Raw genomic sequence first — 22,061 nt, forward strand, 5'->3', positions numbered from 1 at the left:
CGCCTGATCATAACAGGCCACGCCATTTTTTTATTCTCATTTTTATAATCATATTTATATATTTATTTTGCCACTATTGCCATTTTTGTATATCATGTATATATTTCGTTTCTGAGGTTACGGCCCTCTTTACCACCCTATCCCACCTTCCAGCATGCCTTCGTGGTGTAAGGGTTAGCACACTCGGCGCGTATTCGAGAGCGCCAGGTTCGAGTCCCGGCGAGGGCATTGCTCGTTTTTCATGTTTGCTGCTTAAAATAACCTGTTGTCTCTACAACCTTACTGCATAGTACATATACTTACACTTAAATGCAAAACGCAAAGTATTGGAAATTGCGTGAAATTGCTGTTACTAATTTTTTGAAAGAACAAAAAAAATTGCTTTAAAAATAGACAAAGTTTTATATGGGTATTTGCTTTGAAATATAATACCTGAAATATTTCGCGATCACAACACTTCTCTTACATCTTACAAGGAAGTAAAAATGTCCGGGCGGAAAAGGAGCAGCTGCGCAGATGTGGAACTCGGAATCGATTTGTGTATTTCCTTTGAGTAACTGCTTTGTTTTAGCCGCAACACGGCAAACTTTGTGTTCATGTAACTATGCATACCGCTGGAAACCGCACAGGGTATTGGGATTTACGCCAGCGAAACGCTTTTAGCTACAGCTCATCAGCGCCCTCTAACACCTAACGCGCCTATTTTGATCCTTTACATTTATGCGAGGTGTTTTTTAATCGCTCTGTTCTTCGCAGACGATGAGAATGTAGGAAACTTTAATTTGAAATACCTGGTTGTAGGAGAGCTTTCGACAGAATCCTAGATAAGGATTAAATGATTAGTTCTGGAGTAGTATGTTTTATGTATTTTTAATCGGAAATGCTTCATGGAAATTTTTGGATTAATTTAAAATTAAATTATATTTATATTATTAGAGAATCCATAGTAGAAAGTCAGATCAAAACTACTGCATCCCGCAGAATTTTAATACATGGTAAAATAAAATATATGTACTGATAAGCTACGTATAATATCTGTCGTAGCTGTATGTCAATATAAGAATCAAGACACTCTTCCACACATGTTTCTAAGACGGTCGTCTGTGAATGTGACCAGTATTTATGAGAATACAAAAAAAAAAAAAAAAAAAAAAAAAAAAATCTGAAAGCTTTGATGACGTCCAAAGGGGCGTTTTTTAGTCCAAAGGGATTTGAATCCCGAAGGACTATTAGTTTCGTTTTGGCATTTTGCATCGGACTCATAAATGTCGGTTCACTTTTCAAACTGTTGCCACAAAATGTTAGAGTCCTGCATTATATTTGAAGAAATTAAATAATGAAAAATCTGCATAAATGTATGTATATTTCTCGTATTGTGATAAAACAACGGTACATAGAGTCATCGAATTTTGAATAACGTAATCCTCCAACGAATATGAGCATGTGGAAGACCAAATTTGAAATTTGAAATTTATTTTATGATCGATTTCCTATTTTTTAAAACTTTGACGAATTTTTGATTAACAAACTCAAGGATTTCAAAGCGAGCAATGGCAACGTTGTGCAGAAAAAACATTTTTATCTCCAGCGCGTGAGTCTCTGTATCGGAAATTCTAAAGATATGCTCATTTTAAAACTATTTTGCGATATTGCTGTTGCACTGAATCTTATAGTTTAAGTGCGAGGAACATGATATTTAATAAAGAAAGGTAACACACAAAATGTTAAAAAACGCCCCTTTGGACGTAATTTAAAATCTGAAACATTTCAGATTTTGTTTTTCTTTTTGTTTTTGGTTTTTCTTTTTCTTTTTTTTTTTTTTTTTTTTTTACGTTTTGTGTGTTACCTTTATTTATTAAATATCATGTTCTTCGCACTTAAAACATAAAATTCAGTTCAATGGCAATATTTTAAATGTTGCCATTGTTAGCTTTGAAATCGTTGAGTTTAATCGTGAGATAAAAATGCGTTTTTTTTTCCCCGTACAGTGTTGCCATTTCTCGCTTTGAAATCGTGGAATTTGTTAATCAAAAATTCGTTAAAGTATTATAAAATATGAAATCGATAATAAAACACATACATTTATGCAGATTATTCATTATTTAATTTTTTTAAATATAACATATTGCTTTGAAATATAATACCTGAAATATTTCACTTGAAATACCTAGTTGTAGGAGAGCATTCGACAGAACCCTAGATAAGGATTAAATGATTAATTCTGAAGTAGTATGTTTTACGTATTTTTAATGGGAAATGCTTCATGGAAATTTTTGGATTAATTTAAAATTAAATTATATTTATATTATTAGAGAATCCATAGTAGAAAGTCAGATCAAAACTACTGCATTCCGCAGAATTTTAATACATAGGAAAAATAAAATACATGTACTGATAAGCTACGTATGATATCTGTCGTAGCTGTATGTCAATATAAGAATCAAGACACTCTTCGACACGTGTCCCTAAGACGGTCGTCTGTGAATATGACCAGTAGTCATGTTCTGTAAAGATTCTTTCACACGGTAGTTTAAAATCATAAGTGGTCTAAGCCAGTGCTTCGCAACCTTTTCTCACCTGCGACGCACAAAAAATCTTTCTGGAATTTCGTGGCACACCAAAAGATAATGTATATATGTATTGATTTATGCACAAAATTTACAATAAATTTTTGTTTTTAATTTGAAAAACATACAATTATAAAACCATAACATATTTATTTATATGCAATCATAATAATTATCAATGTGATACCTGCGCTTGCTTCAATGAACACAAAAGTTTTATATTCGGCTCAATATCTGACAACGCAACACGAAGTTCTTACTGACTGCGAAATTTTTTTAAAAAAATTAAAAAACAAAAATTCTTTAATTTGATTGGTTTATTTCAAATTAACAACAAAAAAAAAAAAAAAAAAAAAAAAAAAAAAAACAGTTTTAGAGCTATTATTAGTCCAAAGGGATTTGAATCCCGAAGGACTATTAGTTTCGTTTTGGCATTTTGCGTCGGACTCATAAATGTCGGTTCACTTTTCAAACTGTTGCCACAAAATATTAGAGTCCTGCATTATATTTGAAGAAATTAAATAATGAAAAATCTGCATAAATGTATGTATATTTCTCGTATTGTGATAAAACAACAGTACATAGAGTCATCGAATTTTGAATAACGTAATCCTCCAACGAATATGAGCATGTGGAAAACCAAATTTGAAATTTGAAATTTGTTTTATGATCGATTTCCTATTTTTTAAAACTTTGACGAATTTTTGATTAACAAAGTCGAGGATTTCAAAGCGAGCAATGGCAACGTTGTGCAGAAAAAACATTTTTATCTCCAGCGCGTGAGTCTCTGTATCGGAAATTCTAAAGATAGGCTCGTTTTAAAACTATTTTGCGATATTGCTGTTGCACTGGATCTTATGGTTTAAGTGCGAGGAACATGATATTTAATAAAGAAAGGTAACACACAAAATGTTAAAAAACGCCCCTTTGGACGTAATTTAAAATCTGAAACATTTCAGATTTTTTTTTTTTTTTTTAAATTAAAATGGTCTGAAAGCAATATATTTCGTTTAAATTTATGTTTAAAAAAAAGTTATATATTTTTGAGTTCCGAGTTATCAAGGAAGTGCCGAAAAAATTCAAATGCTGACACACTTACAATCACACACACAACCACACAACAGTGAAATATATAAAAACATTTAAAATAGACATTATTAAGGAAAAAAAAATGTCATTGTGTATTAAATACATGATAAAAAATTGCAAAATGTCAAATACATGTATTTGATTGCAGCACACCTATATCCTACTCATGGCACACCAGTGTGCCGCGGCACACCGGTTGCGGAGCACTGGTCTAAGCCGATCTCCGTTGCTACGCAACCAGACCTTACTACATCAAAAAACCTGTTTAAGGATTTTGCCTAATCGTTCTAACTTTTCAACTTTATTGGCAAGTTAACTACACATTTACGCATGTGCAGCTTTCTTTTCCTTAATTGGCTATGGTTTACCCTCTTCTAAACTGATGTGAATGGTTTTGCAACTTTTATTACTTAAACCAAAGGTTTATGCCGCCAAAACCGTCATCTGAACAAAACCTGTGATTCAGAAATGTTTTATTGTATAACAACGATCTTAACATTATCTGATTTTTAAAAGTCATTTACTTAATTACTTAGGCAATAATTTTTATTTTTGGGTTTAATCATAAACCAACAAACTTCAGTAATGTAAAAAACATTCATGAACGCTGTATTTACATTAATCCTTCTTAATCTCTTAGTAGTTTTCTTCTCTGATAACTGTTATCTTTTATTTTCAGGTTGGACGCAAGATGACATACATTGCTATAGGTTATTCAATATTAGGCACTCATGGAAAAAAGCTGCAGAAATTTGTGGGAGGTAAGTAGTTAAAAATTATTAATTATATATTTTTTCAATATAAAATATTTAATGCAAATAACTGACGATTAATTTGTAGAGAAATTAAGTATTTTTGAAGCAGGAGACATGAAAAATATTTATAATTATATTAATACTCGAACCTGGGCATCTCGAATCCACGCCGAGTGTGCTACCATTACACCAGGAAGGCGTGCTGGAATTAGGGAGAAAATACCTTATAAATTTATCAATAAATTATTCCTGTTCTTGTTAGGATTGATTGTGAAAATGAATGTAGATAGTTTTGATCATAGACGACAACGCTGAAAGAAACATCAACAACATATATTTAAATAATAATAATAATGATAATAAAAAGTACAGCACGAAAAACACCTTTTCTTTTTTTTTTCGTATATTAAAAAAAAAAGTTTTAGCTTCTTGCTCTCTTACATCTGTTGTCACTTCCGAACAGGGAAACTTCCATCTCCTGGAGTTTGATCGTGACGCAACAAAGGGTTATATTTCAAGTTGTTTATCAAGATATAGTTGTGTGATATTGTAATCAAGTAAATAGCTAATTATCCTTGTTTGTCAGTATGAAAAACATTGGCAAATGTATGATAATCATCTTTAAAGAATATCAATCTAACGAATTTTTTTCAGTCATGAATCGAATCTAAAGTACCAATTTGAATATTTTGAAAAATGTTTCAGGATGTAACGATACCTTCAATCGAATTAAGTCTATAATAAATTCTCAGTAAATACAAAAGCTGTTCGCACATTTTTAGACGTTTTGCTTTGCTGTAAAAACACCGGCTGCTTGGAATTTTTTTTAACTGCAACCATGTTATTGAAACTAAATTGTCGTGTGCTATGCAAAATTGCACTTTTAAAGATTATTATTCTAAAGATTTCTTTTTTTTTTTTTTTTTTCTTTTCTTTTTTTTTTTCCTTTTTTTTTGTTTTTTGTAATAGATGGGTTGGTTTCATGTCGCCCATTACAGTCTACATAAAGTTGTAGAAACGAAAAGATTACATATCGTTTGTAGAGGTTACATTCTTCTTACCCACTTTTTCATCAGGGCTTAAAGTATTTCTCATTAAGTGCTACGAAATTAATTTTCTTTCAAATCAAATTGTCGTTTTTCTATTTGCCTTGCTTTTGCATCTAAGCTTATTTTGTTCCTTGCGGCCAAACATCGATGCGAAATAAGCGGATGTGAAACAGCGGATATGTCTGTCTGGACAGTCTGCGCGGCGTATTTCGAAAACAAATTCGCTTCTTTCTGTTCATTACAAGCATTACGCAACTAACTTATTTTGGAACCTCGTAGATAATTTTTATTGGTATGATTTAATAAGTGATTATCATAGGTCTAATTAGTTTGCTTGTATCTTTTTTTCATATTGTTTCTAAATGTGATGGTCTAAATCTGTAAAATTTCATGATTTATCTATCACTTAAAAATGAAAGCATTCGTACTTTCGAGCTGAACAAAATATCCAAAGCTAGTCTAAATTTTTAAACTGCTACTTATGCAATGTGTTTTTATATTGTATGTTCATTACTAGAATGCGGTGTTTTTTATTTTTATTATAATTTTAGGTATGGAGGTGAACTAGTTTTAATAGGTGATTATAATCAAAATAATTTTACCAGCAAAGTTGCTAGTAAAAGCCTGAGAGATACAGGAGAAATTTCATATTGGATAGGTAAGAAATTTTATTGCATGCATTTATAAAGAATTAAAATCTCATAATTTTTTTTTCCAAACAATTTGTGGCATATTCTGTAAGGAATATGTCATGGATCTTTATGATATAGCTCTTGATAATTTATGTACTTTCCTGGGTAAACACTAGGTAAGACAGTTTGTGATTCTGATAGGCATTTTCTGCATTTATCAAAGTGATATTTCCATTAAATGTATTATAATGTTACTGAATAGCAACCCTATTTTTTTGGGGGGGGGAATTAAATTATTTATTTTAATCATAGTTTACAGTTTTGCTGCCTTCAGATATTAATTATTTTATCTCAAAAATGTTAATTTTGTAATCTATGTATATTGGACTTCCTAATAAACAATTAATTTAAAAAAGACAGGGAATGATTTTTTTCCAAATGTTGATATCATATGGAAGGTACAGCAAAGGTTAATGATGGTATAGTAGTTCAGTATATAAAAATGAATAAGATTTGCTTTCACTCTTTAATTTCTTATTATCTATATATATCTTATTATTTATATTAAATGTCTCGGTTTAATCCTAGTATCCGGTGCATGAGGGATTTGGCGACTTTATAATGAGCAGTAAACGGGACATATACGGGTAATTTTGGTGTTGGCGATAATTTTTAAAATCGTGCCAAGGCTGCACCGTATACTAGGATTTTACCAAATGTCTTATTATCTATGTTATTATATATCTATATTATCCTTATTATCTATATTAATTAAATTTCTTATTATATGTATTATTATTTCTTATTATCTATATTAATTAAATTTCTTATTATTTGTATTATTATTTCTTATTATCTATATTACTATTGTTAATCAATCAATAGTAAAAAAACCCAGCTTAAACACAATTAATGCAATTAGAAAAATGTTTAGACCAGTTTTCAAAGTTAGAAAACAATTTTGCATAAGCACTTCAAAAATATTTAAAAAATTTTCTTCAAAAATAATTTGAACGCATTCATTGTTAACAACTTCAAGCATAACATTTTACATACTAGCAAACTATAATATCATCACAACAGAAAGGAAATTTCTAGTAAAATTAATCTACTGAATCAAAAATTCATCATCACTGAAATAGACAAAGCCAGCAATAACTTCACTATTATTTTAAAATTCTTTTATTACCATATAATTGAAAAAGAATTTAAGGATATTATTACTTATAAAAAAGACCAATTCTAATAACAAAATAAGAATATTTCACTGCAGACTAAAAATTTCCATTTCAACAGACAAACACCAGTTTTCTAACCTCTCTGCACTCCCTAAATTTCACAAGTCCTCATTAAAATTCAGATTCTTTGCCAGTGGCACTAAAGAACCACATAAAAGAAATAAACTTCAAATTTGCTGCCAGATTTAAACAGTTTCTCAACCTCATTATAAATCTGTTTAACACTACCTACTATTTTTGCCAAGAATCTTATGGTGGTGACACAAGAAAATTGGTCTGTTTACCTTAAAAGTGATCCCTTCCATTGTGTATATATAAATTAAATAAAAAATAAATTTATAAAGTATTCAGCTGATTATTTGTTCTTTCTTTAAATAATTATAATGAAAGATTAAACACATTATTGCTAGCTTTTTAAATATATATATGTGTATACATTAATCTGAATATGCAAATCCTATAGTGGTTTTAATATTTTGTTATATATTACTTCTGTATAGGTTTAACATCTGTGGATGGACTTTCCACAAACACTTTAGAATCCTCAAGTGGAACTTTCATATCAAAATATACTGGCTTTTGGGATCATGACCAACCACAGCCTCAGAAAGGAGAATGTGTACGTGCCAAAATCAAGGGAGAGTCACAAGTTTGGGAGCTGGCTCCATGTGAAACTCTTTTACCATTTATATGTCATATTAAGTCATGCCATAGAGGTATATATTTTGCATTATACCCACATTATACTTATTTAGTTTCATATTATAAAACGTTTTTCATCTGAAATTTTATTTTAGTTTCATTTCCCATCTGACTTTTTTAATTTTACTTGAATATCTTGTATACCACAGTTGCTTTTTTGTATATGTGACCTTGTTTATTGATGAAGTGGATAAAATCATAAAACAAGAACATGTATAATTTTTTTTAAAAACTTATTGCTCATTTTCCCTCTTCCTTTTGAAAGTGTTTTGTTTGCTTTTTAAGCCTCGTTTTACTCATTTCCCTCTTAAAGGTAAATCATCTGTTGAACTTAATTATCATAAAAGTGTAAATAAAAATACAGCAGAGCCCTGATTATTTCAGTTTATGTGGACTAGAGCTGACTCAAATAAGCAAAAACTTGTATAATCTGGATTGATTAAAAAAATACTATAGCTTTATACTGTAGTATTTCTACTACTAAACTATAGGCTTCTAATGTCTGCTGATAAAAACAGAACTACAAAATATACAATATGGTCTTCTCAGATTACCTCTCAAACATAGTTAAATCCTACTTGACAGATAGACACTTTGTCATTCACATCTCAGGTGCACATTCATCTTGCCAAGCTATCTGAGTTGGTGTACCGCAGAGGTCACTTCTGGGGCTCCTCATTTTCAATATTTATGTGAAAAACATTCCATGTATATCCAACACTACATCAGCAGTGTATTCTGATGATACAGTGATCCTTGCTTAAAGCATATTTAATTAATCCAGCCATTCAACATTTATAAAATCATACACAGACATTGGAGCCCTGGCTTTAAAAATGGAAAATACAAGTGAATATTGGTAAAGCAGTTGCAATCCTATTCACCTAGAAGAAAGTGAATAAAAATTTTCAATTTTGCGAAACTACTTGGACCAAGGCTAACCATACCACATATTTCTAGATGTTCCTCTTTAATTCTATCACATACATTATATCTATTATCCAAAAATTTTTAGTGCATAAAGCTAAACTGTACCCCCTTAATTGCTCGAAACAGTGTTCCATCTATTGGTAATAGGTTACTCTTTTATAAAGCCATTCTACATCCCATTCTGTGTTATGCTTGCCCAGTCTGGGCATTTTCCTTCAGAACCAAAGGAAAGCATTTGCAAACTGTCCAAAATTGTGTACTGCAATAGAAGACCAGTTCACCATGCTACATTAGAAATAATGTCATTCACAAGGAATTTAAATTAGTCCAGTTAAGGACATACTATTGTTATTTGACCAAAAGCTTTCACAATAGGCCAGAGACTAATTAATAATATGATGACAGATATTTACAGTTATAACTATTGATGCAAATAATATTAAAAGGTGCCCTATAGCCATCTTAAAACCTCAGTTAATTGTTTAAAGTTTTGTAATTTTAGATGAATCTCGTAATTGTTATTATGTCCTTTTTTTGTGAATGCTTATTTACTTGGCTTCGCACTTTCCTTCCTGAAAGCAAACTTGCCACCAGGTCATGCTAGAAGGAGGTAGAAAATACCTTATGTCCTCCTCCTTTTTAAAAGGCGACTGGGGATTAATGGAGCCAGTTGCCAAATCCTGGTGGTGAAGAATCATTATCCACCACCTTTCAGTTCGGAAGTACTGTAGAGTCATTAGGCTATTTTGTTTTCAAGCAGGAAACAGAAAAATTAGCAATGGCCTCACTGGGATTCGAACCCTGGATCTCTCGAATACGAACCTCGTGTGCTAACCGTTACACCACGAAGGCACGCTAGAAGGAGGGAGAAAACACCTTATAAGCTTATAGTATTTAGATATATGTTCCTGGATTCTTTTTAATTTATATTTTATTTTGTTATTTGAAATTGTAATATATGTGGAGTTTTATACCAGAAAAAGCATCATTTTGGAGGGGGAGGATATGGCCTTATATTAGAATAGATTGAGAGTAAGATCTTATGCTATTGTTTTAAGATTGATTGCATGACTTGACTAATAAATTTCCTTTTTAAAAATTTAATTAGATTCCTTCCATTGCAACAATGGCCACTGCATCAGTAAAAAGTTCTTGTGTGATGGTGAAGATGATTGTGGTGATCAGTCAGATGAAATGGATTGTCCAGGTATAGTAACATCTGATTTTAAACTTCAGTACTGCTTAGAAATGTCCATTTTCTCTTTGGAAATCTAGTTTAGTAATAAAAAATATTGAACTATTGAGTGAATTAAATGTCCTTCTATCAATTTCAGTTTCTTATATAGGAAGAGTAATTTACGATGTTGCCTTTAATCTGTTTCAGTTATTATGATATTAATTGAAAAAGTTAAATGTATTTTGTTTTGTTTGTGAAATCTTATTGTGAAAAATCTTTAGATTCTAAAAATTATTAGTTTCTTGTAAGTAGTAAAATATTTAATTAAATAAACTTCAGATAGATTTTGAATAATTATTAGAAAGATTTTCAGGTGTTAAGAAACTTTTGAAAGATTTTACAGGTACTGTTCTGTTACCAAAATGTATGTATATGTTCAGAATGTATGAATGTATTCAGAAATGTATGTACATGTTCAGAATGTATGAATGTATTCAGAAATGTATGTACATGTTCAGAAATGTATGTATGTGCATACATGCATACATATATTGTGTGTACATACATGCACATGTGCATACATTCACACATTTCTGAATCTGGTCTTGATAACAGTTAATTTTTATACTAATGTGATATGGGGGGAGGGGAAAAAACATATATTTTATACTTCACTTATATAATATGTTATTTTTATGATATACACACCCCGTAAAAAAGTAAATATGCTATTTTATTTCTCTGTAAAATCTATTTTTCCTTAAGCATCTATTTCTAGATATTAATTTAAAATGAAATTTCCCACATAATATATTTTTCATGTTTATGAGTAGTTAATATTTTAATCATATAAGTATTTTATAGTAATTTTTTAACTATTTACATCATACAAATGTTTTGATTTTGTGACTCGAAATACTCATTTTCTTAAGCTTTATATAAGTTACCATTTTTGAAAGGAGATACTATTGAATTCTTTTCATTGAATTTACTGTGAAAATCTTTAGACTCTAAAAATTATTAGTTTCTTGTAAGTAGTAAAATATTTAATTAAGTAAACTTCAGATAGATTTATAATAATTATTAGAAAGATTTTCAGTTGTTAAGAAACAGTTGAAAGTTTTTACAGGTACGGTTCTGTTATCAAAATGTATGTATATGTTCAGAATGTATGAATGTATTCAGAAATGTATATATGCACATTCATGCATACATATATGCATGTACATACATTCGCATGCATGTACATACATTCGCATGCATGTACATACATTCGCACATTTCTGAATCCTGTCCTGATAACAGTTAATTTTCATACTTATGTGATATGTAAAAAAACACATAAATATTTTATACTTTACTTTTATGATATGCTATTTTTATGATATACACCCCCCGAAAAAAAGTAAATATGCTCTTTTATTTCTCTGTAAAATCTATTTTCCCTTAAGCATCTATTTCTTGATATTAATTTAAAATTAAATTTTCCACATAATACATTTTTCATGTTATGAGTAGTTAATATTATAATCATATTAATATTTTATAGTAATTTTTTAACTATTTACATCATACAAATGATTTGATTTTGTGACTCGACATACTCATTTTCTTAAATTTTATGTAAGCTGCCATTTTTGAAAGCAGGTACTATTGAATTCTTTTCATTTCACTAATTTAATAATTATCCAAATTTCTATTTATATACTTTAAATTATAAGATAGAAATTAACTTTTTACGCTGATGATCTCAAACTGGCAGCCCACAAGCCACATGCAGTCTGAAAAGTAATTTTATGTGGCTCGCTGTGATATTTCAATTATGTATTTGTTGCAAATACGATTTTACTGTTATAAGTCCACTTTTATATTATTTTCATTTGCATCGAAAATGAACATTAATAATGCTCCAGGAAATCTATAAATGGAGCTAGTCAATTTATAGCTTACAATTTACAATAAATGTTATTTGCAGCTACAGATTTAATTACTTTTATTCATACTTTTCAATAAATAAGTAAGTTCTGAATTTTTATGCTCCAATGAGAATCAACAATCTGTGATAAAAATAATTTCTAGTAATTTCTTTCCAAGAACACAAACTTTATTAAGCTATAATAAGAAATAAAGATGTTTATAATTATTTAGATTCAAACATAGTATTTTTATTTATAGATTGCAGAAAAATTTAATGAATAAAAAAATAGAAACTAGGTTCTCATTATTTATTCTCAAATCATGAAAACTTGGAAGGCTTTTGTAATTTATTTATTTTTACGTCAAATTAAAGTAATATGTATAATGATTAATTTGACATTGTGGAATTATTTGAAGGTAATGTTAGTTTAAGAAATGCCAATATGTTTGAATTACAGAGTGTCAACAAAAATTTCTTACAGGTACTATTAGATTTCAAGTAGAAAATAAATATAAATTAGAATTTTTTCCCTTTGCAATATAATTATTACCGTTTACACTTATTTTGATAAATATTTATTAAATGAAATCTAAAGTTTACTAAAAATATCTTTTACAGTATTCTTTGTTGTTATAAATTATTCTGTTAGTAAAATTTTGGTTATTTTTAACAAAGCAAAGTTCTGGAACCAGAAGTTTTTCAGTGCTTTTTCTATTATAAATAATTTAAATTTATGAATAGTCTAAACAAAGTAATTGTTTTCAGGGTGTCGTTTTATATCACATCTCTATGTGTAACAAGAAATAAAATTAATTTTATTTGTACAAAATATGAAATTATATAAATATAGTGTAAAATGAAACTGTAATAGCAAATTGATAATAACAAATAGGTGCTTTTACTTGAGTTTAATTTATTGCAAAATTTTATAAGCATATCAAAATTATAACTGAATGCAGAAGTTCTAAGCTGCTAGAGAATTCCTGTATTCCCAGTGGAATAATTATTATACATTCCTCAGCAAAGGAATTGTTTATGGGAGAATTATTACTATATATATATTCCTCAGGGAGGGAATTGTTTAGTTTCAGAATGTAAACTCATACTGCAACAAAAATTCATGGAACGGACAGCTAATATATGATTAAAATAATGGGCTCCAAAAGGGCTAAATAAAGTTTAGACATTGTATAAGTGCACTGAAATGCTTCCTTAGTGTTATTTATCAAATGCAATTATATAAGCATATGAATAATATTTTTTTATTCAATATTAAAAACTGTAAATTTATGCATACATTTATAGCTGACTAAAATAAAAATTTATTTCTATTTATTATTGAGAATACACACCTTAAATCAATTTTAAAAAAAAGGGAAAAGATGACATTCTGATGTACAATGAAGATAGATTAACAATGGAGCAGTAAAGACTGAAAACCTCCAGCTTAGTGTTTCTGTTGTTGAATCATCATTTGATTCATGTAAATAGTTATGAATTTTTTATGAATGATCTATAAGCTGATGTTTTATAAATATTTTTAAATTATGTACAAACCTAAATGTCATGATTCAAAGCTGTTTGCATCAAGTGTTTTTGTGCAAGCACATAATATACTAATCTATAATGTGTAAAGTGGGCGTTGAATACATTTTTCTCAAACATTCTTTGGAATTCCTGTCGTCTTTAGCTGTTTTTATTTATTTATTTGTCAGTATATGTTTAATTTATTGTTAATTTTATTTTTAGCTTCTTGCCACTTTCATCTGCAAAGTTCTGGGGATGCAATTCAATCCCCCAATTATCCAAATCGTTATTTTGCCAATTCAAATTGTAAATGGACGTTAGAAGGACCAATTGGTACTGGTATTGTTCTTCAGGTATATGCTACTTTTTGTAATATTAATTTTTTGACTTTTTAAAATTAAATTTTTTTAAAAACTAAATTAAAATTAATTTTGTATATATTTTACTTGTTGAAAAATTCTGTTCAATGAAATGCTAGTTTTAAAATTTCTGTTTTGTATAAATCTGGGGAAAATTCTGAAGCCTGAGTGAATTTTATTATGGAAATTGTTCTGGATTGATATTCAAATTATTCAGGGCTCAGGTGGCCATCACAAATTATGATTTTTCCCATTACAAATTTTATGGCATATTACTATTCCATAAAATTTTGATTTGGGACATTAATTGAAAATTCATATTTCAGAATTTTTTATATTCTAATGTAAATAATTTATTTAAGTACTTAAATTGGTTTTATTTGAAACAAGTGCACCGTAAACTCTCATTGCAGATTTAAAGAGAAAAATATAAGTAGAGACATTAGTGATATGGTAATATGTAATTTAACTCTCTTGTAATTGATAAAGCAATTTGAGTTGAATAACCATGTAGTGCTTACATTTCTGCATAGTTATATCATTAAAAAAAAAAAAAAAAAAAAAAAAAAAAAAAAAAAAAAAAGAAGTTGAACTAGACAGGCAAAGGGACGAGAGCTTTTACTATAGACTTTCTAAGGGAAATTAGTACATATTTACTTTATGTGAAAGGACAGCTATGGGTACTTTATGCAGTCTGCTTTCTAAACTGCTGTAGCTGAATTTGATATAAACAACCAATGTTCTGTGACTTTGGTCACTGGCAAAACAAGAAGATACAGAGAGTAATAATAAATTTTGAGCTAACATATTTTGAAGCCTTAAGAGTGGTAGTACATTTTGTTAAAATATGATGAAGAAATAAGATATAGCACTTTGAATACAAAAAATTGTTTATGGCCTATTTTATTAACATTACAGATATGGGGGATATTATTATTCAAAACAATAAATCTTTGGCTTCAGTGATGATTTGCTGTGATGATCCCTATGAAAATGAAATCCAACTTTTGTGAAATACTAGTTATTTTGTGTATTCTAAATATGTTTTAAGAGATTAGATAATAATTGCTTTCATTATGTTTTTGTTGTAAATTTTGTTATTATGTACTTAATAATTATTTAAACCTTTTTATTCTTTGTCTCTTTTTATATGCAAGTGTAAAATTTTGAGTTAAATGAAATTGAAGCACATGATATTTTACAGTTTTCCGATTTTGACACTGAATCCAGTTTCGACACTGTTCAAATCCAAGTTGGTGGACGCACCGAAGAGAAGAGTGTGTCTTTAGTTACATTGTCGGGCAATAAAGATGTATCATCTATGACTTACACAACAGCTTCCAATCTTATGATTATCAAATTTCGCACAGATGCCTCAGTAGAAAAGAAAGGTTTTAGAGCCAGTTGGAAGACAGGTAAAACTTTAACAACCAAATTAAAAAATAAATAAAAAAATAGATAAGTAAACTTGAAAGTAATCTTTTTTAATATTTTTAAATTATTTTATTTCAGTAAATGTTATTAGCAGTAAATATTGTCTTGGTAAAATATATTTCAGGGTATCCCTTGGTGAAAATTGTTGATTTTTTGGCGCCATTCCTGTTTACGTCCAGTGCCCTCCTGAGTAAAATGGCCTCCGAAACATAATGTAATGAAACATAACTAAAACAAAAAATATATTGTCTCCATAAACTGCATTTTAAATTAAACAAAGAAATAACTTAAGAATGGAAATACATGTCATGTAATCTACACAATACAAAAAAGAAATATCGACTTACCTTAAATTTCTGTTTCTTCAGTATATGAGACACACAGAATTCCTTAACAGTACCCAAAAACTATTTAAAATTATCTAAACTAAAATCTGTATACTGCCGTCACCATATAAATTCACAAAAGTAAAAATGAAAAATATTCTTCGTATTGTCGATGGCATATATTTTGAAAATCTCTTTTTATTACACCTCACATACCGTCCATAGTATTGATATGAGCTCCAATTTCCAAATCCTTAAATCTCACTTCGTAATTTGCTGAGGGGTGAATGGAGCCATTTAAACCTTCATTTTACACACCAGTCAATCAATGTTTTCTTTCTCAATCATTCTAAAGTGTACAAAAACTTCAGGTTAATTGTACTGCTTGCAGGCATTTTATGGTGTAAAGCACAAAATAAGCAACGTACTTCCTAACCAACATCCAGTACATAAATATGTCCTTACAGATATTTTCCCATCAGTCAAATTCACTTCAATCACACTTTACAACCAATCCCATCGTAATACAGTACAAAGTCCGTAATACAGATTCGTCGGGACTTCGACGATTCCGGATTAAGGGTTTTTCCAGATCATAGATCATCAATTTAAGTCTGGTAAGATGGCATGCAGAAATTACACAATTAAAAATATGAAACCGTAATTTATGAAATAAAGAGCAATTATGATCTAAAAGATATCAAAATTTACAAAAAAAAAAAAGCTTAATGTTTATTTGTTTACTCTATTAAACATTTCTTTCAATGTAAGTTGCTTCGCTTTTTGTGCTAAACACGTATGCGTAAACATTAAACGCGCATGCGTAAACGCATTACAAAAAAAAAAGTTTGTGGCTTTGAGGTCCGGATTACAGATCATTCCGGATAATGGACGTCCGAATTACAGACTTTGTACTGTATTGCTTTTATAACATTCAGCTACTCAGGTTATCATAAATGAAACAATAACTTGGCAATAATCCAAGGGTTACCCTAAAATATAGTCTTTTCTAAATAGCAAAAATTCACACTGTAGGATTTATTGTAAATTTACACCACTGGAATTTTGCATTTGCTAAATTAATATTATTGCCTAAAATGTCATGCAAAAATGTGTTTTATTGCAGAACCTGTTAGATGTGGAGGTGAGCTTTTTGCCCTACCATCTGCTCAAGTTCTTACTTCAGCCACATATCCACAACCATACCCTGGTGGGCTCGAGTGTTTGTATGTGTTAACCGCACCAGCAGGGAAAATCCTGACACTTGAGGTACCTAATTGTAATATCTTATCACTGAAATTGTGTACCATATCATAACATTCGTGTGCTATCAATGAAATTGCAACTTTCGAGAGTAATACTGTTTGTGTCAACTGACAACATATCATCAGAGATTAGATTAAGTATTTGTAGTAATTTTTTTAAATTGAGAATAGAATTATATTTGATGTGATCTCTATAGAAGACAACTAAGCAAGTGCTGAATAGTATTCTGAGAAATATATACCGTGTGCATCTTGCTTTCTTTTTTTAAGTTACGAGAAGCATTCATATTTGATGACAAATGGCCTAATAACCACTGTTAAAATACCACTTTATTCTAAGGTATTCCTGATGTATGTTTTATGACAAATCTGATGACCTCAGAACCTAAGCAGAATTAGACAAGACATAGACTATTCTAATAAGATATGACTACCTCCTTCAGTGATATTGGATTTTTTGTTATTACCAGTAGAAGGAACTATCAAGCATCTAGCTATGAAAATTAAAAATGATCTTTTGCTGTAATTTTGGTCACTATTCCATTCATGATGATGTGTAATGATGCTAATTGCCAATGTAAACTAGGAATCTCTCTTAGTTGCACTTCTCATTGAAACTCTACACAACCATTAAAGAAAATTAAAAGATTGTGAAAACAAAAAGTGAAATTTTGTTTCTGTGACTAAGAATGATATGAATGTATTTGAAACTGAATTTGGCAATCAAAGAAATTAGTTTGAATGCCTAGTTATAATTTCTTTTTTGTACGTATTTTAAGACTTCTTAAAAATATTCTGGAATGATATTATTTGATAAAATCAAAACAAATGAGGATGTTAAGGGGAAACGGATTCACCTACATGTTTTATATATATACATGTGTGTGTGTGTATGTATATATATATGGGTGTGTGTGTGTGTGTGTGCCATTGTGCAGTCGAAGCCTGGCACTCATGATGGAGGTTTCAATATCCATCATGGCTGTGGGTAAGGCATACGGATGAAGATAATGACTTGAATTTCTTAAAATCACCAATCTTTGTTAAATTAATTTGGCAGACATTTATTCCATCATAATTAAATATGATAAATTTTTTAGCACTTTGTTTTTTTTTTTTTTAATCCTAAGACATAGTCATTTGAGAAGCAAAGCGGTGCGAGCATGACGGAGCAGCAGTTAGGGAAGCGAAGAATGACGCAATGAACTTGCCAGTAGTATTTATTCCAAGGTATAAGTAGAGCTAATCTGTGATTAATTTGAGGTTGTTACATAACATAGAAGATTCTCAAATTTGGGAGAATGGATGAATTTAGGGGGAGATCACCAAATCTAGAATGTTAATTTTGAGGTCGCCAATTATTTTTACAGCTATCGTATTTTATTATATCTTACACACACACACACATATATATACATATATATGGACTGTTTCTTTCCAGCCAAACTATTCTTTTACTTAATTGCAGCTGGCATGTAGGCTGATATATGATGTTCAAATGAAAAGCAAAAATATGGAAGCTGTTTTTTGAAGCACATTATGTTGGTATAACTGTTTATCTGAAGGGATGAAAGATTGGTGACATGCTGGGATCATTTACTTTATTATTTCTCCTTTGAAAGCCATTATTTTTTATTTTATAAAGTTAATTGAGAATATACACTCATTGCCATAAAAATCTGCACACCAAGAAAGAGTTGTCGGAATGAAACAAAATTTAGCATCTGTAAGTACTACTTTGATATAAGTAAGTGATTAGAAAATCAAATAAAAAAGGATCATTTATTGCAGAAAAAAGTATGCATGAATGGAAGTTTTAGTACTCTGTTGGACCATCTCTAGTGTGAATGCACAATGCGATACAAGCGGGCATTGAGGCATACAAGTTCCATATGGTGTCCTGAGACATCTCGTTCCACAGTTGCTGGGAACACGCCTCTAGTTCAACCAATCTCGTAGGCTGTCCAACTTGCCATTCCAAATGATCCCAGATATGCTCAATTGGTGACAAATCTAGGGATCGAGCAGGCCAGGTAAGGGTGTTAATGTTGCGGAGACGGTCATGTGAGATCCGTGCTGTATGTGGCCGAGCATAGTCTTGTTGAAAACAGGCTCCTGGGAGCACTGCCACGAGTGACAACACATGTGTGCTGATGGATGTCATGAACATACTGCTGGCCTGTCATTGAGCCATGGATCAATATTAGGGGTGACTGTGTATCGTAAGCAATGGCAACCCATACCATCACACCAACTGTGGGAATGGTGTGTCACTGTAAAGCAAAGGCAGGATTGAGGCATTCACCTGAGGCCTCCGCTTACTAACATGATTGTCATCACAGGTCAGATTTAATCTAGATTTGTCGCTGAAGACGACTTGGTTCCATTATGTTAAATTCCAATCCTGTCATGCGCGACACTACTCCAAATGGAGGTGTCGATCGGTGGGTGGGTGTCATTGGCAGCACATATAATGGAGCCGCGCGGTACCAGATGTCCTTCAACCAGGCACCTGGCGATGGTTTGAGAAGACACGGGCCCATAATGAAGCTGCTGCCTATTTCTGAATAGTAGACAATGAGGCAGTTGGCTCTACGTGTCTGTGTCATGTGATGTGACGGTCTTCTCGATGACTGGTCTGTCAAGGGCATCCTGAGCCTGGTTGCCATGTAAATGACGCCTTTTCCGTCTACTGGTTCCAACACATCCTCACAGTAAAATCAGAATAGCCTGCCTGACGAGCTACTCGCCCAGCTGACCATCCAGTTTCCATCATCTCGATGATTATTTCCCTCTCAAACTCTGACAGCTGCTGATATTGACTTTGATGGTGCCGTAACGGCATATCTACCTCAGTGTTTCCTTAGCAAAAGATTAAGTACACTCAAACAAGCTCTGCTTACCTAATTTTTACTCCAAAAAGAACGAAGTTCAGTGCCCTCTAGTGGCATTATGCAATGCGCAATCATGCTGTATTTCTAATCATTTGCATATCTACGCAACATCTACTTTCATGCCAAGTTTCGTAAAGATCCCACAATTATTTCTTGGTGCACAAATTTTTATAATAATGAGAGTATAATATTGTCAAGTTCTTAATAATTATGTAACCTTAGATCACTCTTTTAGTGTCATAATAGTGGGTAGGATATCACCAATGCCTGTAACTATTTAATATTTTAGAGTACTGATGCTTTTCTTACATTCTATTTTTCAGTCTGCTATGTGTAGTTGCTATGCAAGGTTTCAAGAGCTAAGTCTGTAGTTGGAGTCTTATTCAGTAATATTATTAAGACCCATCAACAATCTACCTTTTTTCTCAGTTCATTCAAATTTAGTTTGCTGTTGATTTCGAATGCAGAAGGTCTGGAGGGTTTAAAGAGGCAAATTGATTTAAATTTTTTTGAAAAGCTAGTTCTTGTGAAAATTTTCTTCCATTCCATTCATCCATTCTTACATTTCATTTCTTCCATTCATTTCATTCCATCAAATGAAGTTTTCTGTTTACATATAGATTTCAGTCTGTGCGTTAATGATTTAATCCCTTTTCAAATATTTTTGTTTTTCTATGTTCATACTGATTTTGCTGTAATGATTTATAAATATATTAATATTTTTAAGGTGATAGATATTGATTTGGAGCCTAATAAAGATTTTATTCACATACGAGATGGTCCTAGCCCGTCGGATCCTTTGCTTGCCAAAATGAGTGGTGGTGTTGAAGATAATCCAAAATTTCTTCTTTCTACAACAAATCGTGTATACATGTATTTTCATTCTAGTTTTGGAGACAGCCGAAGAGGATTTGCCATACGTTTCAGAGCAGGTAATTCATAATTTGTAATTTTAGTAATTAGATTTGTCAAAAAGCTAAATAAAAGTGTCTACATGTTTTGTCAAATTATTTTGTTGCCACTTCATTAGCATTAAAATATTCAGTGTTAAAAATAATAATTTTTAAATATTTATATCTCAGATGGTGAAATTAAACAAAATAAATGATAATTATGTTCAATTAAAGACATTTTCACTTTATTGATTATTGTGATTAGTTTAATTAGAAACTGGTTTAATGAATGTAATTCTTTTCCCCCTTTTTAGACTGTAAATTGAGAAAAGTCCACACTGAAAAATTAATTTAAAGAGCTGTTTGGAACTGGGTCTTTGATTTTGGGTAAAAAGCTCCAATAACATGATTATTATTATGAAATCAAGGCTTCTTTTCACAAGTTCATGAATTTCCCTCACAGATCATGGAATTTAGATGTACAATGAAACTACAAACAGTAAAATAAATGAGAAAAAGCTTTAGTTTTGAAATAGTGCCTTTAATTTTGAATAATAAACATCAATACATAACTTCAATGAAATTAATAAAAGTAGAAAATAATAAATAAACCTAATAATTTAAATTATTGATAAATAAATTCCAATAGTAATTTAAACTGTTGATTTATAATTTTGTTTAATTACTATTTATAACACTGAAATTAAAAATTATTACCTAACTTAATACTATTAAGTCAGTTAATTTTAGTTTTATTTATTAGGGATCTTGTTTTTTGCGAGAAATTAAATTCATTTTTTGTGAGATCATATTCAGATTATTCATAAAAAAAAAGGTATTTTTCTCTTACTGACAACACTAAGTGCTTTCTTAAGAAAATGCCAGATATCACTGCCTGTGAGAAAAGCTTTTTTCCAAAGCTGCAAAATGTCATTGTCATATCTTGAAGAAGGGAAAAATTTTTTTTTGCATCTGTGCATTATATGTATATATGGACTTCTTAATATTTTTAACTTTTTTATTTTTAATAAATTTGATATTGTTTATATTAAATCTAATTTATAAGTTTTACATTTTCTGCAGAGTCGTAGCTAGGGTTTTCAGCGCCCAGGTACAACTGAAAATTTCGTGCCCCCTACTGCTTGCCAAGGATGGAAAACGTTTAATTCTAAAATGTTGTACCATCAGTTTGGCGCCCCTTGGATCTGCGCCCGGGGACAGATGCCCCCCTTGCTCCCCTCTAGCTACGCCCAATTTTCTGATTGGTTGAATTATAAATGATATATTTTTAATGCTCTTCATTATT

At 30.4% G+C, this 22,061-nt stretch overlaps 1 protein-coding gene across 2 annotated transcripts in view; it reads left to right on the forward strand.

Annotated features, from left to right (window-relative positions):
- Window positions 1-22,061, forward strand: part of LOC118186044 (uncharacterized) — a 219,857-nt gene that overhangs the window by 85,273 nt on the left and 112,523 nt on the right. For both annotated transcript variants that reach the window (XM_085812188.1, XM_085812187.1), the window contains exons 3-10: window positions 4,336-4,417; window positions 6,012-6,118; window positions 7,831-8,046; window positions 10,071-10,169; window positions 13,807-13,937; window positions 15,148-15,358; window positions 16,830-16,972; window positions 20,590-20,794. In XM_085812188.1, coding sequence (XP_085668314.1) covers window positions 4,336-4,417; window positions 6,012-6,118; window positions 7,831-8,046; window positions 10,071-10,169; window positions 13,807-13,937; window positions 15,148-15,358; window positions 16,830-16,972; window positions 20,590-20,794 — 1,194 coding nt within the window. The remainder of the gene's footprint in view (window positions 1-4,335; window positions 4,418-6,011; window positions 6,119-7,830; window positions 8,047-10,070; window positions 10,170-13,806; window positions 13,938-15,147; window positions 15,359-16,829; window positions 16,973-20,589; window positions 20,795-22,061) is intronic.

Source organism: Stegodyphus dumicola, chromosome 2, assembly GCF_044657685.1.
Source record: "Stegodyphus dumicola isolate Sdum_Otavi_A_Nest chromosome 2, ASM4465768v1".
NCBI classification, from domain to species: Eukaryota; Metazoa; Arthropoda; class Arachnida; order Araneae; family Eresidae; genus Stegodyphus; species Stegodyphus dumicola.